Source organism: Crocuta crocuta, unplaced genomic scaffold (assembly GCF_008692635.1).
Source record: "Crocuta crocuta isolate KB4526 unplaced genomic scaffold, BGI_CrCroc_1.0 scaffold520, whole genome shotgun sequence".
Lineage (NCBI taxonomy): Eukaryota > Metazoa > Chordata > Mammalia > Carnivora > Hyaenidae > Crocuta > Crocuta crocuta.
In genome coordinates this window covers 151444-172041 of record NW_027532009.1, presented here as the reverse complement: position 1 = coordinate 172041, position 20598 = coordinate 151444, and the positions used below count along the sequence as shown (strand labels likewise).

Genomic DNA, 20598 nt, shown 5'->3' with positions numbered 1-20598 from the left:
GGGTATTCAGGATCTTTTCTTGTTCCATACATATTTTAGGATAGTTGCTCTGGCTCTGTGAAAAATGCATTTGNGGGTAGAGGGGGATCGTCTCCCACCCTGGAGTCTCCGATCCCGGCCCGATTTTATCTTCCCCGGTTCGCACTCACGTTAGAAGGCTCTCTCAGTGGATTCTGCGTCCTTTGTCTCCCAATCTCTCAGGTTTTGTAAGGTTTCCAATGGCTTCAGATCTTTTCTGTGTGATGTATGGGCGCGAGTGCAAGTACGGAGCTCCTTACTTCTCCGCCATCTTGCCCCCTCTCCGCATTTGGTATTTTCTTAAGGTATGCATTAAATGTGTAAATTACCTTGGATAATATAGACATTTCAACAATATTTGTTCTTCCAGTATATTAGTATGGAATATCTTTCCATTCCTTTGTATGGTCTTCCATTTCTTTCATCAGTGTTTTATAGTTTTCAGAGCACAGATCTTTTACCTCTTAGGTAAAAGTATCTTATTCCTAGTATCTTACGGTGCTTGGAACAATTGTAAAGGGATTGATTTCTTAATTTTGTCTTTCTCTTCCTTCATTATTGATATATATAATTACAACAGATATATGTTCTTTTTGTATTCTGGGACTTTACTAATTTGTGTGTCAGTTCTAGCCAATTTTGGTTAAATTTCTCAGGTGTTCTATACAGCGTGTCGTGTCATCTACAAATAGTGGAAGTTTGACATATTGCTTGCTGATTTGGATGCTTTTTATTTCTTTGTGCTCTCTTTGTTGTGGCTGGGACTTCCAGTACTATGTTAAACAACAGTGGTGAAAATGGACATCGCTCTTTTATTCCTGACTATGGAGGAATGGCTTTTAGGTTTTCTCCACTGATGATGATGTTAGCTGTGGGGTGTTCATATATGGTCTTTATAATGTTAAAGGTATGTTTCTTCTAAACTTACTTTGTTGAAAGTTTTTATCATGAACAGCAGTGTATTTTGTCAAATGCTTTTTCTGCATTTATTGAAATGATCATTTTGTTCTTTTTTAAAATTTTTTGTCTATTTATTTCTGAGAGAGAGACAACGTGAGCAGGGGAGGGTCAGATAGAGAGAGAGATACAGAATCTGAAACAGGCTCCAGGCTCTGAGCTAGCTGTCAGCACAGAGCCTGATGTGGGGCTTGAAACCACACCCGTGAGATCACGACCTGAGCCAAAGTCGGATACCCAACCGACTGAGCCACCCAGGCACCACAGAAAATCTCTATTTAAAAATGTCATGCTAAGCTTTTGTGTTTTCCCTTTTAAGTTATTGTCTTCTTTTGTCTTGCTGTTTTTAAGAATTTTTTTATCACTATATTTTACCATGTTATTTAAATCTTGGTGTGAGTCTGCTGCTATTGTTTTTGATGGGAGTTCTCTCTGCCTCCTGGATGTAGATTCTTGTTGTTCTTCCAGATTAAATATTTTTTTGTCTATTATTTCTTTAAGTAAATTATCAGCCCCATTTTCTCTTGCTCTTTTAGGACTATAATAGTAAGAATGCTATTACATTTAATGGAGTCATTGAGTTCCCTGATTATATTCTCATTTTGTATAATTCATTTTTGTCTTTTTTTCAGCTTCATTACTTTACATTATTCTGTCTTACATGTCATTAATTCATTCCTCTGTTTTATCCAGCCTGCTGTTCATTCCATGAAGTGTGTACCAACTAATATACCACTACATATATTATTGACATACATAATAAATGAATATATAAATAAATGAAAACAAATGAAAATGAAAATACAATGATCCAAAACCGCTTGGATGCAGCAAAATAGGTCATAAGAGGTTCGTATATAGCAATACCAGCTTAACTGAAGAAACAAGAAATATTTCAAATAAACAACCTAACTCTAAAAAAAGAGAAAAAAGTCTAGCAGAATAAGAACAAAAACAAAGGCTAAAGTAGAAATAAATGATACAGAAACCAAGAAAATAATAGAATATAAAATTAAACTAGGAGCTCGTTCTTTGAAAAAAAAAGTAAAATTTATAAACCCCTAGCTAGACACATCAAAAAGCAAACAGAAAGTGTTAGACCTCCCTTTCCAAAGGAGAATCACTGAGAACAAAGCCCACAAAACACAAAAGGAGTTGGTTATTCAGGTTTATTTTAATCTGGCAGAGGACCCCTCCTGAGCACCCAAAAAGTCTTCAGAAGAGAGCCCCGTGGAGCCATAGCTCAGGGTTTATATAGGGAGAGGGGCAAAGCGGGTGTAAAGAAGGAAGAATTTTGAGGATAGAGGTGGGAGTTGCTTAACAGTTGCTTTGAAGAACGTTTGACAGTTCTAATCACAATGTTCATTAAAGATTTACATCTCAGGGGCTTACTGGAGCCAGGAGGAGCTAGGTTGCTTAACCCATGACCTTTTACCCTAATAGAGTTTGAGATCAAACAATGGTTGACATTTCCCCATTTCAAGTCCCTCACCTTTTGGCCCAAGGGAGTTTTTACAAAGAAAACTTCCAAATTGATTTTATGATGCCAGTATTACTCAGATACCAAAACCAGATGAAGTCTCGACTAAAAAAGGGAACACAAGGCAACCTTCCTGATAAATATGGATGCAAAGATTCTCAATAAAAAGTGAGGGAGTCAACTCCAATAGCACCTTAAAAAATCATTCACCATAATCACATGTAGGATTTATTCCTGGGCTGCAAGGGTGATTCAATATTTGCAAACCAATCAAGATGATACACCACATTTAATACAAGAAAGGATAAGAAACATGTGATTCTTTCAATAGATGTAGAAAAAGCATTTGGAAAAATACAGCATCCATTAATGATGAAAAGCATCAACAAAGTAGGGTAGGAGGAAACATACCTCAACACAATAAAGGCCATATTTGAAAACCCCTAGTTAATGTCCTCAGTGAAGAAAAGTAGAGATTTTCCTCTTTCATGAGGAAAAAAAAATAAGAATATCCCCACTCACCACTGTTATTTAACATAATAATGGATGTCCTAGTCACAGCGATTGAAAACACAAAGAAATAAAAGACATCCAAATCACCAAGAAAGAAGTATAATTTTCACTATTTGTACATGACATGATACTCTATATAGAAAACCCCAAGACTTCACCATAAAATTGCTAGAACTAATAAACATATTCAGTAAAGTCTCCAGGTCAAAATAAATCTCCAGAAATCTGTGGCATTTCTGTAGACCAATAATGAAGCTCCAGAAATGGGAATCATGGAATCAATCCCATTTACAATTGCACCAAATACCATAAGATACCTAGTGATATTCCTAACCAAAGGTAAAAAATCTGTATTCTGAAAATTTTAAAACACTGATTAACGTGATTGAAGATGACACAAAGAAGTGGAAAACCATTCCATTTTCATGGATTGGAAAAATAAATATTTTAAAGTGTCTATACTACCCAAAGCAGTCTACATTTTTAATGCCATCCCTACCAAAATACCAACAGAATTTGTCACAGCGCTAGAAGAAACAATCATAATTATTCTCATGGAACCACAAAAGACCCCAAACCCCCAAAGTAATCTTGAAAAAGAAGAACGAAGCTGGAGGTATCACACTTTTGGACTTCAAGTAATATTACAAAGCTGTGATGATAAAAACAGTATGCTACCAGCAGAAAAATAGACACACAGATCAAGGGACCCAAATAGAAATCCAGACATGGACACCCAACTATATGGAGAATTAAGTTTTGACAAAGTAAGAAAGAATATCCAATGGGAAAAAACCAATCTCCTCAGCAAATGACATTGGGAAAATTGGACAGCCATATGCAAAAAAATGAAATTAGACCATTTTTTACACAATATGAAAAAATAAATTTAAAATGGATGAAAGACCTAAATGTGAGATAAGAAACTATCAAAATAATTGGCAGTAAACTCTTTGCTATCAGCCGTAACAACTTCTTACTAGATGTGTCATCTGAGGCAATAGAAACAAAAGCAAAAATTAAACTATTGGGACTTAATCAAAATAAAAAGCTTCTCAACAGAAAGAGAAATCAAGAAACTGATTTTATTTACAATTGCACAAAAAACCCGTAAAATACCTAGGAATAAACCTAACCAAAGATATAGGAGGTCTTTATGATGAAAACCATAGAAAGCTTATGAAGGAAATTGAAGAAGACAAAAGAAATCGAAAAACATTCCATGCACATGGATCAGAAGAATAAATCNAAGAAGAAAACCAAAACGAGAGGCATCACCATCCCAGACTTTAGTCTTTACTACAAAGCTGTCATCATCAAGACAGTATAGTATTGGCACAAAAACAGACACATTGACCAATGGAACAGAATAGAGAACTCAGAATTGGACCCAAAAGTATACAGCCAACTAATCTTTGACAAAGCAGGAAAGAGTATCCAATGGAAAGAAGGCAGCCTCCTTAACAGATGGTGCTGGGAGAACTGGACAGCAACATGCAGAAGAATGAAAAGAGATCAATTTCTCACACCATACACAAAAATAAACTCAAAATGGATAAAGGACCTGAATGTGAGACAGGAGATCATCAAAACCCTAGAGAAGAAAGCAGGAAACAACCTCCTTGACCTCAACCGCAGCAATTTCTTACTCGACACATCTTCAAAGGCAAAGCAATCAAAAGCAAAAATTAAAGTATTGGGACCTCATCAAGATAAAAAGCTTCTGCATGGCAAAAAAAAAAAAATCAGTAAAACTAATAGGCAACCGCTGGAATGGGAAAAGATAGTTGCAAAGAACATATCAGAAGAAGGGCTAGTATCCAGAATCTATAAGGAACTCAGAAAACTCCACACCTGGAAAACAAATAATCCAGTGAAAAAATGGGCAGAAGACACGAACAGGCATTTTCCAAAAGAGGACATCCAGATGGCCAACAGACACATGAAATGATGCTCAGTCTCGCTCATCATCAGGGAAATACAAATCAAAAATACGCTGAGATGCCACCTCACACCGGTCAGAGTGGCTAAAATGAGCAAATCAGGAGGCTCTAGATGCTGGTGAGGATGTGGAGAAACGGGCATCCTCCTACACTGTTGATGGGAATGTAAACTGGTACAGCCCCTCTGGAAAACAGTGTGGAGTTTCCTCAAAAATTTAATAGTAGAACTCCTTTATGACCCAGCAATAGCACTGATAGGAATTTACCCAAAAGGCAACCTTTGGATTGGGAGAAGGATTTGTAAGTGACATATCTGATAAAGAGTAGTATCCAAAACATTTAAAGAGCTTATAAAACTCAACACCCAAATTAATAATCTAATTAAAATGGACTGAAGACATTAATAGACATTTTTTTCAAACAAATCATACAGATGGCCAAGACACACATGAAAACATTCTCAAATCACTTATTATCAGGGAAATACAGATCAGAATGGAATGCAGATCACACCAGTCAGAATGGCTAAAATTAACAGCAGGGGAAACAGCTGAGGTTGGCAAGGACATGCATAAAGGGGAGCCCTCTTACACAGTTGGAGGGAATGTAAATGGTCAGTAATTGTGGAGAAAATATGAGGTTTCTCAAAAGTTTAAAAATTGAACTATGATCCAACAATTGCACTTCTAGTTATTTACACAAAGAACACAAAAATACTGGTTGGAAGGCATACATGCACCTCATATTTATAACAGTATTATCAACAAAGCCAAATCACAGAACAGAGCCCAAATACCCATTCTATTATGTATATATAATTAAATATTAATCAACCATTAAAAAGAATGAAATCCTTCTATTTGCAATAACATGGATGGAGGGTAGAAAGTGTTACACGAAGCAAAGTAAGTCAGTCAGAGAAAGAATATTATCATATGACTTTACTAATATATGGAATTTAAGAAACAAAACAAAGGAACATTGGGGGAGTGCAGAAAGAGAGTCAAACGAAGAAACAGACTCTTATATTTAGAGAACAAAGCGATGTTGGCTGGAGGAGAGGCAGGTAGGGAATGGGTTAAAAAGGTAATGGGTATTAAGGAAGGCAATTGTGATGAGCACCAAGTGATGAATCAATCACTAAGTTCTACACCTAAAACTAATATTACAATGTATGTTAGCCAGCTGGCATTTAAATAAAAACATGTGGAAAAAAGGAAAATGCGCTAAAGTATCTTTTGGATGACATTTAGTGAGGAAAGATCTGGATCATAGGGATATGAAAAGGAGAGAGGGGGGCAGAAATATTGCTTAAATAAATAACAGCCAAATCTTTCCCTACACTGGGAAAGAAAACACAAATCAAGTTTGAGAAAGCACAAGAGGATCCAAATAAGATGAATCCAAAGAGGTTCACAACAGAATATATAATAATTAAAATGCCAGAAATTATAGGGGCACCTGACTGGCTCAGTTGGTTAGCCATCCACTTCTTGGTTTCAGCTCAGATCATGATCTCACAGTTCATGAGTACAAGCCCTGTATTGGGGCCTGTGCTGACAGCATGGGGACTGCTTGTGATTTTCTGTCTCCCTCTGTCTGCCCCTTCCTCCTCCTTCCTCCTCTCTCTCTCTCTCTCTCTCTCTGTCTCAAAAATAAGTAAATAGAAGCACAGGTGTGGTTCATTCAGTTAAGCTTCCAACTTCAGCTCACGTCATAGTTCATGAGTTCAAGCCCCACTTTGGGCTTTCTGCTCTCAGCACAGAGCCTGATTTTGATCCTCTGTACCGCCCCCCGCCCCTCTCCTGCTTGTTCACTCTGTCTTTCTCTCTCAAAATAAATGAACTTTAAATAAAGAAACAAACTGAAAAAATAAAATGGAAACGATTACAGATAAAGAATGAATATTTAATTTAGTTTTTTGTGGTATCATTCTTTTCAATGGATGTATAGTAGACACAATGTTTTATTAATATTAGGTGCACAACATAGTTATTTGATAATTCTATACAATGTACAACATTCACCACAATAGGGTAGTTAGGTCACTATAAAACATTATTACAATAATATTGAGTATATTCCTTATGCTGTACTTTTAATCTGTGATGTATATATACACATATACATATAAATTCATATACATATATATGCATATATACATACACACATTTTAATTGGATTGTTTCTTTACCTGACATCATGCACAAATATCTTCTCCCATTCCTTATGTTCTTTTAGTTTTGTCATTTTTTCCCTTTGCTATAGAGAAGCTTTTCATTTTGATGAAATCCCAATAGTTTATTTTTGCTTTTGTTTCCTTTGCCTCAGGAGATATATCAGTTTATGTGTCTCTTCACCATCTATAAATTTTCTTTGGAAAAGTGTCTGTTCATGGTCTCTGCAATTTTTTAAAGCTGATACTTTTGCTGTTGTTTTATATATGTTATCTATATATTTTTGTTAGAAACCTGTTATTGGATATATCATTTGATAATATCTTCTCTCATTTATACCTATGCCTTTCATGAGTTGATAGTTCTCTTCTTTGTGCTTTTTATTTTGATGTATTCCCAATAGTTTATTTTTGCTTTTGTTTCCTTTGCTTTAGATAACATACCTACAAAAATGTCCCAATGGCTGATAACAAAGAAGTCATTCCTATGTTTTCTTCTATGAGTTTTATGGTTTCACTTCTCACACTTGGACATTTAATACTTTTTGAATTTATCTGTGTGTATGGTTTAACAAAGTGGACCAGTTTTATTATTTTTAATGTAGGTGTCCAGTTATCCTAATAACATTTTTTAAAGTGACTCTCTTTCCCCCATTGTATATTCTTTCCTCTCTTGTTGTAGATTAATTGACCAGATAAATTTTGGGTTTATTTCTGTGACTTGTATTCTGTTTCACTGATCTATCTCTGTTGTTATGCCAGTATTATACTGTTTTGATTACTGCTGTATACTACATCTTGAATTCTTGAGTTGTGATGCCTCCAACTTTCTTCTTCAATTCCAAAATTGCTCTGGGGTTACATTGGGGTTCCATGCCAATTTTTTATATCATTTATTCTAGCCTATTGAAATAATGTTCCTGATATTTGGATAGGGATAACATCGAATCTGTAAATTGCTTTGGGTTGCTTGGAAATGTTAACAATATTTGTTCTTCCAATACATGAAATTGGTTTACATTTCCGATTTCTTTGCAATTTATTTAATTAATGTCTTATATATATTTTTTAACATTTATTCATTTTCAAGAGACAGAGAGAACAGAGTGTGAGCCGGGGAGGGGCAGAGAGAGATGGAGACAGAATCCAAAGCAGTTTCCAGGCTCTGAGCTGTCAGCACAGAGCCTAACATGGGGCTTGAACTCTCTGACCATGAGATCATGACCTGAGCTGAAAGTCAGACACTCAACCGACTGAGCCACCCAGGAACCCCTCTCATAGTTTTTAAAGTTTGTTGTGGTGGTGGTTGTTGTTTTATTTCCTTGGTTAAATTTATTCCTAGGTATTTTTGGTAGGTACTATTGTAAATTAGACTATTTTCTTAATTTATCTTTGTTCTACTTTGTTACTAGTATAGAAATGCAACAGATTTTTTATATTAATTTTTTATCTTGCAAATTTAGTGAAATAATTTATCAGTTCTAACAGTGTTTTTGGGTGAAGCTTAGGATTTTATATATAAATATAAGATTTATATTATTTATATTTTATTTATTTTTATGTCATGTAAAAATATAAAAATTGTTCACATATAAATATAAATTTTGTAGATAAATTTATATTAAAATAAATTATAACAATAAATTATATACATATATAATGTCATCTGCAAATATTGAAGAATTTTACTTCTTCTCTGTTAATGTGGATGCATTTATTTTCCTTGTCTGGTTGTTAGAACTAGGACTACCAGTATTACATTCAATAAAAGTGGCAAGAGTGGAGATCTTGTCTTTTTTCTGATCTTAGAAGAAAAGCTTTCATTTTTTTCACCACTGAGTATGATATTAGCTGTGTGTTTTACATGTATAGCCTTTATTATATAGAGTTATATTTCCAGCAAACACAATTTGTTGAAAGTTTTCACCATGAATAGATGTTGAATTTTGTCATATGATTTTCTTTTAACTATTAGGATAATATTTTATTATTATCTTTCCTTTTATTAATATAGCTTATGACATTGATTGATTTGCACATCTTAAATCATACCAAGACTCCCAAAATAAATGCCACTTCATCATAGTAAATGATCATTTTAATGTATTGTTGAATGTGGTTTGTTAATATTTTGTTGAGAATTTTTGCATCTATGTTTATTAGACATATTCTCCTGTAGTTTTCTCCTTTTGTGACTTCTTTTTCTGGTTTTAGTATCAGCATAATGAAGCCCTTGTAGAATGTGTTTGATACCTCTTCTTCTATTTTTGTTTTTGGAATATTTTGAAGGGAAAGAAATTAATATTTTTCCCTTTTGTAAGTTTTTATTTAAAATGCAGTTAGTTCAAAAAATTCCAGTTAGTTAACATACAGGGTAATATTAGTTTCACATGTACAATATGTTGATTCAACATTTTTATACAACACCCAGTGGTCATCATAGGAAGTGCACTCCTGAATCCCCATCACCTATTTGAAAAATTCCCCCACCCACATCCCCATTGGTAATCATCAGTTTATTCTCTCTAGTTAATAGTCTGTTTCTTGTTATGCTCCTATCTCTTATTTTTTCCCTCTTGGCTCTTTTGTTTTGTTTCTTAATTTCAACACATGAGTGAGATCATATGGCATTTAACTTTCTCAGACTGACTTATTTCGCTTAGCATAATACTGTCAACTTCCATCCATGTCATTGAAAATAGCAAGATTTCAATGTTTTATTGTTGAATAATATTTCATTGTATATATATATATATATGCCACCTTTTTATCCATTCATTAGTCAATGGACACTTGTGTTTGTTTTTTTCTATAATTTGGCTATTGTAGATAATGCTGCTGTAAACATTAGGGTGCATTTATCCATTTCTATTAGCATTTTTGTATTCCTTGGGTAAATACCTAGTTGTGCAATTACTGGAGCATAGGATAGTTATATTTTCAACGTTTTGAGAAACTTCCATAGTGTTTTCCACAGTGACTGCACCAGGTTCCATTCCTAGCAACAGTGAAAGAGGATTTCACTTTCTCCATAGCTTTGTCAACAGCTGCTGTTTCTTGTGTCTTGTAGATTTTAGTCATTCAATCTATTGTGAGGTGATATCTTATTGTAGTTTTCATTTATATTTTCCTAATGATGAGTGATTTGAACATCTTTTCATATATCTGTTGGCCATATCTGCAAGTCTCCTTTTGAAAAAATATGTCTGTTTATGTCTTCTGCTGATTTTTTCATTGGATTAATAGTTTCCTAGATGTTGAGTTGCATGATTTCTTTATACATTGTGGATACTAACCCTTTATCAGATGTGTTGTTTGCAAATATCTTCTCCCATTCCATAGGTTCCCCTTAGTTCTCTTTATTACTTTCCTTCTCTACAAAGAAACTTTTTTATTTTGATTGAATCCCAATAGTTTACTTTTGCTTTGTTTTCCCTTGCCTCTAGAAAGAATTTGCTAAGGTGAAGTCAAAGAGGTTACTGCCTGTGTTCTACTCTATTATTTTTTTCTGGTTTCAGGTGTCACATTTAGGTCTTTAACCCATTTTGAGTTTAGTTTGTGTATGGTATAAGAAAGTGTTGTAGTTTACTTTTTTTGAAAGTTACTGTCCACTTTTCCCAACACTATTTGTTGAAAAGACATTCTTTTTCTCATTGGATATTCTTTCCTGTTTTGTTGAAGATTAATTGGTCATAAAGTTGTTGGGTTTTTTGGTGTATTTTCTATTATATTCTATTTATCTACATGTCCATTTTTGTGCAAGTACCATACAACTTCATAACTATATCTTTGCTATATAACTTGAAGTCTGGAATTGTGATGCTTCCAACTTTTCTTTGCTTTTTCAAGATTGGTCTTGCTATTAAGAATCTTTTCTGTAACTACACAAATTTGGGGAATTTTTAGTTCTAGTTCTGTGAAAAATGCTGGTGAAATTGTGATTGAAATTGTATTAAATGTGTATATTGCTTTGGGTAGTATAGACGTTTTAACAATATTTATACTTCCAATCCTTGGGAATGGAATGCCTTTCCATTACTCTGTGTCATCTTCAATTTCCTTTATTCGTATTTTATAGTTTTCAGAGTGCAGGTCCTTCACCTCTTTGGTTAAGTTTATTCCTAGGTATTTTAATATTTTCAGTGCAATATTATGTGGTGTTGCTTTCTTAATTTCTCTTTCTATTGCTTTATTATTGGTATTTGGAAATGCAACAGATTTCTATACATTTATTTTGTATCCTGTCACTTTACTGAATTTATCAGTACTAACAGTTTTATCAGTTTTAGAGTCTTTTGGGTTTTCTATAAAGAGTATCAAGTATCATGTCATCTGCCTATATGGAAAGCTTTACTTCTTCCTTGCTATTTGTATGCATTTTATTTGTTTTTGTTGTGTTATTGCTGTGACTATGGACTTCCAGTACTATGTTAAGTGGTGACAGTGGACATCATGCTCTTGTACCTGATCATAGAGGAGCAACTCAATTTTCCCCACTGAGGATGATATTATCTGTGGAATTTTCATTGATGTCCGTTATTATGTTGAGGTAGTCCCTCTATCCCTACCTTGTTGAAGGTTTTTATCATGATTGATATTGTACTTTGTCAAATGTGTTTACTGCATCTATTGAAATGATCATTTGGTTCTTACCCTTTCTTTTATTAATGTGGTGCATCACAATCGTTGATTTACAAATAGTAACCAATATTGCAAACCAGGAATAAGTCTCAATTTTTTTGTGGAGAATGATTCTTTAAATATATTGCTAGATTCCATTTCCTAGAATTTTACTGAAAAATTTTGCTTCAGTGTTCATTAGGGATATTGTCCTATAGTTCATTATTTGTTCTATCTGTATTTGGTTATGGTATCAGGGTAATGCTGGCATCATAGGATGAATGTGAAAGTTTTCTTCCTCTTCTATCTGTTGGAATAGTTTAGAAGAATGGGTTAACTGTTCTTTAAATTTTTGGTACAATTTTCCTGTGTAGCCTTCTGGTCCTGGACTTTCATTTGTTGGGTGTTTTTTGATTACTGATTCAGTTTCTTTTCTGGTTTTTGGTCTTTTAAAATTTTTCTATTTCTTCTTGCTTCCATTTTGGTAATTTGTAAGAATTTATCCATTTCTTCCAGATTGTCCAGTTTGTTGGCATATAAGTTTTCATAATATTCATATATATATTTGTATTTATGTTGTGTTGGTTATTATTTCTCCCTTTATTTGTGATTTTATTTCTTTGTGTTCTTTCTCTCTTCTTTGTGATGTATCTCACTAGGGGTTATCAAATTTATTAATTTCTTTGCAAAGATCCAGCTCCTTGTTTCATTGGTATTTATGTTTGTTTTTTTGTTTGTTTGTTTGTTTGTTTTGTTTTTGGTTTGTTTTACTGTTGCTTTTTTAGTTTCTATATCACTTATTTCTGCTCTAATCTTAATTATTTCCTTTCTTCTCCTAGGCTGCTGCTGCTGCTTCTTCTTCATTTTTTTTTTTTTTTTTTTTGGTTCTGTTTTTAACTCCTTCAGGTGTAAGACTAGGTTGTTTATTTGACATTTTCTTGCTCTTTGAGTTAGACCTCTATTGTTATATATTTCCTTCCTAACTGCTTTTGCTGCATCCCAAAGGTTCTGGAATGCTGTGTTTTCATTTTCATTTGTTTCTATGTATGTTTTTTCATTTCTTTGATTTTCTGGTTGATATATTCTATGTTTAGTAGCATGTCTGTTGAGAAAGGGACCTGAAACACTGGAACTGAGGCAAGCATGACTGAGAAGGAAAGTCTTGTCATAACACAGGGATGTTAGTCTTGGTGTAGCAAGTCAAGCAGCTAATGTAGGCAGTGTGCTGCTTCCTTCAGGTGGCTCTGTGTTTGTGCTGAGGGGTAGGGAAGGGAAATGGTTATGGAGAGGTATCTCCATGAATGCTGCCTCTCTGGAAGCATTCTGATAAGAGCTAATAATTTACCCTTGTGTGCCCCAGACCTTCTTTGGATCACTGATTCCATACCATTAGCTCCTGGGTTGTTTTACTGCCTTCTTTCCAGGAGCAGGACAGTGCCCTCCAGGCTCTATCCCTGCTTCCCTTCAATCTCTAGATTTGAAACCCTGCTGATTGCAAGAACTCCTAAAATTTAGCTACTCTTGTTTTCCAAGGCAATGGCCTTGGGGAAAATTCTTTTTGTGTGTTCCCCTGTGTTTCTTTCTTTCTTGCCTTTCTCCACAACCATGGCTCATTCTTCTCTTCAGCATCTATGATCCATTTCTTCCCTAAGCCACATCTCCATATTTTCTACCTTCTGCAGTGTGGCCTCTTCTCTCCCATGAGTTGTAGAGTTTCTTCTATCAGTCTTCAGAATGATTTCTAGGGTATTTAGGGTGAATTGATATTTATCTAGTTGTGTCCTTGGAAGGATACAAATCCAGGTTCTTCCTACTCCACTGCAATCTTCCCTTTCTCAATATTAGCACTTTTCGAAGTATTTTCTAGAATTTGCCTGTGAATCCATCTCATGCTGAATTATTCTTCCCCCTCCTTTCCTCCTCCCTCTCTTCCTCCTCCTCCCCCTCTACTCCTCCTTCTCCTTCTTCTTTTCTTTTTAAAATTATTACTACTGGGGAACATAGGTGGCTCACTGAGTTAAGCTTTCAACTAACAGTTTCAGTTCAGGTCATATTCTCACTGTTCATGAGTTCAAGTCACTCATAAGGACTCTGTGTTGACAACATGGAGCCTGCTTGTGGTCTCGCTGTCTGCACTTCTCTCTCTGTCCTTCCCCTGCTTGCACTCTCTCTCTCTCTCTCTCTCAAAATAATAAATTTCAAAAATATAAATATATAAATAAATAAATAAATAAATAAATAAATAAATAAATATTATTACTAATACAATTTCTATCCAAGTGATTGGTCAATTTAGATTTTTTTAAATGTTTCATTTATTTTTGAGAGACAGATAGAGACAGCATGAACAGGGGAGGGTCAGAGAAAGAGGAAGACACAGAATCCGAAGACAGGCTCCAGGCTCTGAGCTGGCTGTCAGCACACAGCCCAATGTGGGGCTCGAACCCATGAACTGTGAGATCATGACCTGAGCTGAAGTTGGATGCTTAGCAGACTGAGCCACCCAGGCGCCCCTAGATTTTCTATTTCTTACTGATTCAGTTTCAGAAAAGTGTATCATTCTATGATTTTACCTATTCTAAACTGTCCAACTTTTTTTGGAATATACTTCAATATAGTCTCTTAAAATTTTTGTCATTCCATAGTGCCATCTGTAACTTTTCCTCTTTCTTTTATGATTATTCTTTCGGATGTCTCTCTCTCTCTCTCTCTGTTTTCTTAATGAGTCTTGCTAAAGGTTTATCAATCTCAGTTATCTAGCTCCTCTAGCCATTGAATTTTTCTATTTTTCTTTTAACTTTGGTCTCTAAATCATTTGTTTCTGCTTTTGGGCTTTATTTGTTCTTTTTCTACTTTTAGTAAATATTTTTGCTAGAGTTTTTTCCTGTTTTTGTTTGTTTCTTACTTTTGTTTTGTTTTTCAGTTGAGTATTACTAAAACTTCCCTCTTAGAATTGCTTTCAGTGTGTCCCAAAGATTTTGGACTGTTGTTTCATTGTCCTTTGCCTCCCAATATATTTAATTTTTCTTTTTGGAGGTCTTTGTTAACCCATTGGTTCTATAGTATCTTGTGCTTAGCCTTCATGTGTTGTGCTTTATTCATTTTTCCCCCTTGGGATTCATTGATAATTTTACACAGTTAAGGTCAGAAAAGATTCATGATATGATTTCAATCTTCTTAAATTTATTAAAAGACTTGTTCTATGGCCTACAATGGGATTTATTTTGGACAGAGTTCCATGTAAACTTTAAAATTATGTGCATTCTGGGGGCCCTGGCTGGCTCATTTGGTTAAGTTCCTAACTCTTGATTCTCTGTTCAGGTCATGATCTCATGGTTTGTGGCTTAGAGCCCCATATCAGGCTCCAAGCTAATGGTGCACAGCCTCCTTGGGATTCTGTCTTCCTCTCTCTCTGCCCCTCCCCTGCTTCCTCACTATCTCTTTCTCTCTCAAAATAAATAAATAAATAGACAAAACAATTTTTTAAAATTATTTTTCTAATGTTTTATTTATTTCTGAGAGAGAGAGAGTGAGCAGGGGGAGGTCAGAGAGAGAGAGGGAGACACAGAATCTGAAACAAGCTCCAGGCTCTGAGCTGTCAGCATAGAACCCGGTATGGGGCTCAAACCCATGAACCATGAGATCATGACCTGAACAGAAGTCGGTCGCTTCACCGACTGAGTCACCCAGGCACCCCAATTTTTTTTAAAAGTACGTGTATTCTGATGCCAGTGGGTGGCTCAGTCGTTTAAGCATCTGATTGTTGATTTAGCTCAGGTTCTCAGATCAGGATCTTACATTCCTGAGATTGCATTAAGCTCTGTGCCAATAGCATGGAGACTGCTTGGTATTCTCTCTTTCTGCCCCTCTCTCTTTCATGCTCTTCTTTTCTCTATCAAAAGTAAATAAACATATGTATAAAGAAATTTTATATATATATAAATTATAATATATACATACAATGTCTATCAGGTGTAATGTGTTGTTCAAAACCAATTTTTTCCTTATTGATTTTCTGCCTGGATTATCTATGAATTGATGTAGGTGGAAAGTTAATGTTCCCTACTATTATATTAGCACCCAAATTCCTCTTTCTTATGTTAATATTTACTTTGTTTGTTCTTGCTCTTGTGTGAGGTACATAGTTATTTACCATCTTTTTATGTTCATGCTAAATTGACATTTTTTATCATTCTATAATACACTTCCTTTTCTATTGTTACAGTCTTTCCTTTAAAGGGTATTTTTTTTTCTGACATAAGTATTGCTACCCCAGCTGTATTTTTGCTTACATTTACATGGTATGTTTTTCCATTTTTAAAATTTCAGTCTGTATGTTGGTTTATGTCCCAGATAAATATCATATAGGCAGTATATAGATAGGCCTAGTTTTTAATCCATTTAGTCACCTAATATCTTTTTATTGAATCATTTAGTTCACTTACATTTAAGGTAATTATTGGCAGTTATGTACTTATTGCCATTTTGTTATTTTTGTTTCTTCTGAGTTTCTTTCTTCTTTTTTCTTCCCTTGTGGTTTGATGATTTTCTTTAGTGTTATACTTGGATCCTTTTATCTTCATTATTTTTTTGTATCTATTATAAGTTTCTCATCTGTGGTTACCATCAGTTTCATATATGATATCTTATGTATATGGTCATTTATGTAATGTTGATGGTCACTTAAATTTGAAAAGATTTTATAAGCACTAAATTTTTACTACCCCCTCTACATTATATATATATATATATACATATATATATATATTAGATCATATTTCACATTTTAAAAATGATGTGTTTTTTGCCTTTTTAAAGTAAAATTGACTTTACTACTTATGTTTTAACCTTTATATTGACTTCATAAGTGATTAATCTACTACTTTTACTATGTGTTTGCTTCCACCTCTAAATTTTAATTTTATACTTTATTACATCTACTTAATGGCCTTTTCTCTCCATTTAAACACTTTTTAAAAAACATTTTATGTGTACCTGGTTTAGTGGTGATGGACTATTAACTTTTGCTTGTCTAGGAAACTATTCCCTCAATTCTGAATGATAACCTTGAGTGGTAGAGTATTTTGGTGGTAGGTTTTTGTTTGTTTTGTTTTGTTAACATTTTAAATATATCATGACTTTCCCTTCTGGCCTGCAAAGTATCTACTAAAACTAAACTAAACAAAACAAAGAAAATAAACAAAACAAAATAAAACAACAATAATAAAAGATGATAACCTTATGTGGTTCCCCTTGTATGTAACTATTTTCTCCTACTGCTTTTAAATTTTTCTTTTCATTATTACTTTTTGTCATATTAATTATTATGTATATGACTTGGACTTCCTTTGGTTCATCTTATTAGAGGCTCACTATGCTTTCTGGACCTTGATGTCTGTTTCCTTCCTATGATTAGGGAAAGTTTCAGCTATTTCTTCAAATAAGTTTTCTGCCCCATTTTTTCTTTTCTTCTCTGATCCCTATAGTGCAAGTGGTATTATGCTAAATGATAGCACTGAATTCTCTTAACGTATTGTCTATTATTATTATTATTTACTTTGCTGTTAGGCTTGGGTTCTTTCCATTATTCTGTTTTTCACATCACTGACCTCTTCTGCATTCTCTAATCTGCTATTGATTTCCTGTAATGTACTTTTTATTTTAATTGTTGCATTATCCAGTTTAGATTTATATATACATAATTTTCTGTATATGGGTTGTTCTCAGTGAGTTCAAATACTTTCTTCTCAAGTCCATTGAGTATCTTTATGTCCATTACTTTAAGTTGTTTATCAGACATATTGCTGGGGTGCCAGGTGGCTCAGTTAGTTAAGCATATGACTCTTGGTTTTGGCTCAGGTCATGATCACATGGTTTTGTGACTTCAAGCCCCATATCAGGCTCCATGCTGACAGTTCAGAGCCTGCTTGGGATTCTCTGTCTCCAGCTCTCTCTGTTCCTCCCCCACTTCAACTGTCTCTGTCTCTCTGAAAAGAAAGTTAAAAAAAAAAAAGACATATCGCTATCTCCACTTCATTTATCTTTCTTACTGTATTTTTGTTGTTGTTGTTCCTTCATCTGGGACATATGTCTCTGTTTCTTCATTTTGATTCTTTGTGTTTGTTTCTATATATTAATTAGGTCGTCTACATTTCCTGCTTTTGAATGTAGTGGTCATGTGTAGAAGATGTCCTGGGCTGTCTTATAAAGCATTCCTTAGTCATTAGAACCATGCACTCCAGGTGTGTCCCCTCTGAGGACAGCATTCAGTCTTCTATTACAGCTGAGCTGCAATTGCCTTCAGCTCAGCTCTCTGCAATGACTAACTTTGCTTCCCTGGGTGAAACAGGGATTGCTTGGTCCCTGAATTTATGACAGACATGAGTGAGGCTGTATAGGTTTGCTGGTGAAGAGGGATAGCAGTCAGCCTAGCTGTCAACAGATAGCCTCTCTGTCACAGTTGAGAGTGCACCAAATGATAGGTCTTTCTCCCTGCACAGCCTGCTAAGGCACATGGATGTTTGAACTGCAGGCACGGTGGGGTGTGGGGATATCTCTGCCCACTCCCCAGGCAAGAGTCATTTTAGACAACTATAAGCCACGGTGAGAGGTTTGGATGGTACCAGTTTCAGGGGAATGCTAAGGCAGGCTGCACAGTCACAGCGAGTTCGGTGCAGAGTGCTATTGCTGGCTCCGCTATGTGAGGGGAAAAGATACGGAATCTGCTAACACTTTTGTTCCTGGAGAAAGCTAAAAGACCTTGCCTCTCCACCACATGTTCTAAGATTAGTTAGTAAATATTCACCATACCTCAGGCAATTTTCAAACTGCTGTCTATGCCATGTCTGGGGCTGTGTTATTTAGTATTCTGGCTCATTAAAGGTGTAGAATTTACTGACTATTACCCACCAGCTCCCCTAGAGTTTAGCCAGCTAATTTTCAAGCTCCTAAATTTAAACTGCACTCGTTTTCAAAGTGAAATATTATGGGGACACTTCTTACCAATGCAGGTCTCCAGGACTAGGGGTGCCTGGTGTGGAGTCTGAACTTCTTACTTCTTTATGCTTGTGATCTTCCTTCCTTCCTTCCTTCCTTCCCCTTCCTTCCTTTCCCTTCCTTCCTTCCTTCCTTCTGTCCTTCCTTTTTTTTTCTCTCTTTGTAAATTTCACTGAAGCCCCCTACCATGTCTTTTCCTATCCTTCCTTTTTTCATGTGGTCTTCTTTCTATGATTATCTCTGGAATGTTTTTCTGCCAGTCGCATCCGGGTTGTTTTCTGAGATAACTGCATAGATGTAACTATTGCCTCACTGTGTTCATGATAGGAGGCAAGCTCAGGATCCTGATATTCCATTCTATTCTTGCCATTCTCTAAACTTGCTACTTTTAATACCAAATAGACCCAAGAAATCTGTGTTCAGTTTAAAAACCAGACATTGATTCTTATTTTATTTACAAGAAATTTTTATAATGTCAGATATTTCAGAGAAAAGTTAATTTTAAAGACAAAACAATTTTATTAACATTTTTCTAACTTAATAATGTCCCAATGACATTTATAAGTAAAGAAAGTTGCATCGGAATACTATAAAATCACATATGAAAAGTTCTGTTTACATAAAGCCACAACCACTTTTGTTTCCAGAAACCACACAACACAACACCGTGTTGGTATTTCAAATAGGTTTTCAACTGTGTCTTTGCCCATGTTATTCATATGTCCTTTTCACAGCTGGAGAGTAGTGTTCACGTACTAAAATATCATACATTTCCCTGTAAGTTTCCTGAGAGCTGTCACCACCTCCTTGTTCCTCAGGCTATAGATGAGAGGGTTCAACATGGGAGTTAGGATATTGCTGAATACAGAAAGAGCTTGGTCTTGCTCTGCACTATGGGAGGAAGTGAAAGTCATATAGATAAATATGTTTGGGCCAAAGAAGAGACTCACCACAGTTAGATGGGAAGAACAAGTAGCCAGGGTTTTTTTCCTGCCTTTGACAGAGCTCATACGGAAGACAGTGAGGAAGATGAGAGTATAGGAAACTGTGATGAGACTAAAAGGTACAACAAGCAACACAATGCTTGTCACCACCACCACTAGCTGATACACTGAAGTGTCTTCACAGGAGAGCTTAATGAGCACTGGAACCTCACAGAAGAAGTGGTGGATCTCCCGTGACCCACAGATGGGAAAATGCATAGGGTAGACTGTATGGATAAATGAACTTATAAAGCCTCCAATCCAACAACTTAAAATCATGTGCATACAGAACCTAGGGCTCATAATAATGGGATAACGCAATGGGTGGCAGACAGCCACGTAACGATCATAAGCCATGAGAGTCAAGATGAGACATTCTGACATTCCCAACAATAGGAAGAAGAAACTCTGTGTTCCACAGCCAATCCATGATATGGTTCTTTTCCCAGTAAAAAAATTAGAAGCCATCTTTGGGACAATGGTGGAAGTTAATGTCAAGTCAATGAGGGAGAGTTGACTGAGGAGAATGTACATGGGTGTATGTAGTCGAGAGTCTCCCCAAATTAAGACAATCAGAAGCATGTTTCCCAGGAAGGCAAGGATGTAGATAAAGATGATCATAAAGTTGAGGACAATAGCATGCTGAAATTCAGGAAAGAGTCCCACAAGGATGAAATCGGTTATTGAGGATTTGTTTCCACCCACCATGCCTCTAAAAGAAATGTAACAGGGCTGGGGGACAAATCAAATGGATTAGAATAGCTGACATTCAGTACAGGTCTGAATTCAATATATGGATATAAGATTGTATATCTTTCTCTCCACCTTTAGGATCTCATAATATTTGCCATCAGAGATATTTTACTATTTACTGCTGAGCAATTGCCTAAATATTTCTTAAATAGATGAATT

General features: G+C 35.2%; 1 protein-coding gene across 1 annotated transcript; it reads right to left on the bottom strand.

The window, feature by feature from the left end:
* Window positions 1-19458: 19458 nt before the first annotated feature.
* On the bottom strand, window positions 19459-20394 carry LOC144241380 (olfactory receptor 2L3-like). Its single transcript, XM_077775942.1, has one exon. It carries the CDS (start codon window positions 20392-20394, stop codon window positions 19459-19461), a length of 936 nt encoding a protein of 311 aa, XP_077632068.1.
* Between the last annotated feature and the right edge of the window lie 204 nt (window positions 20395-20598).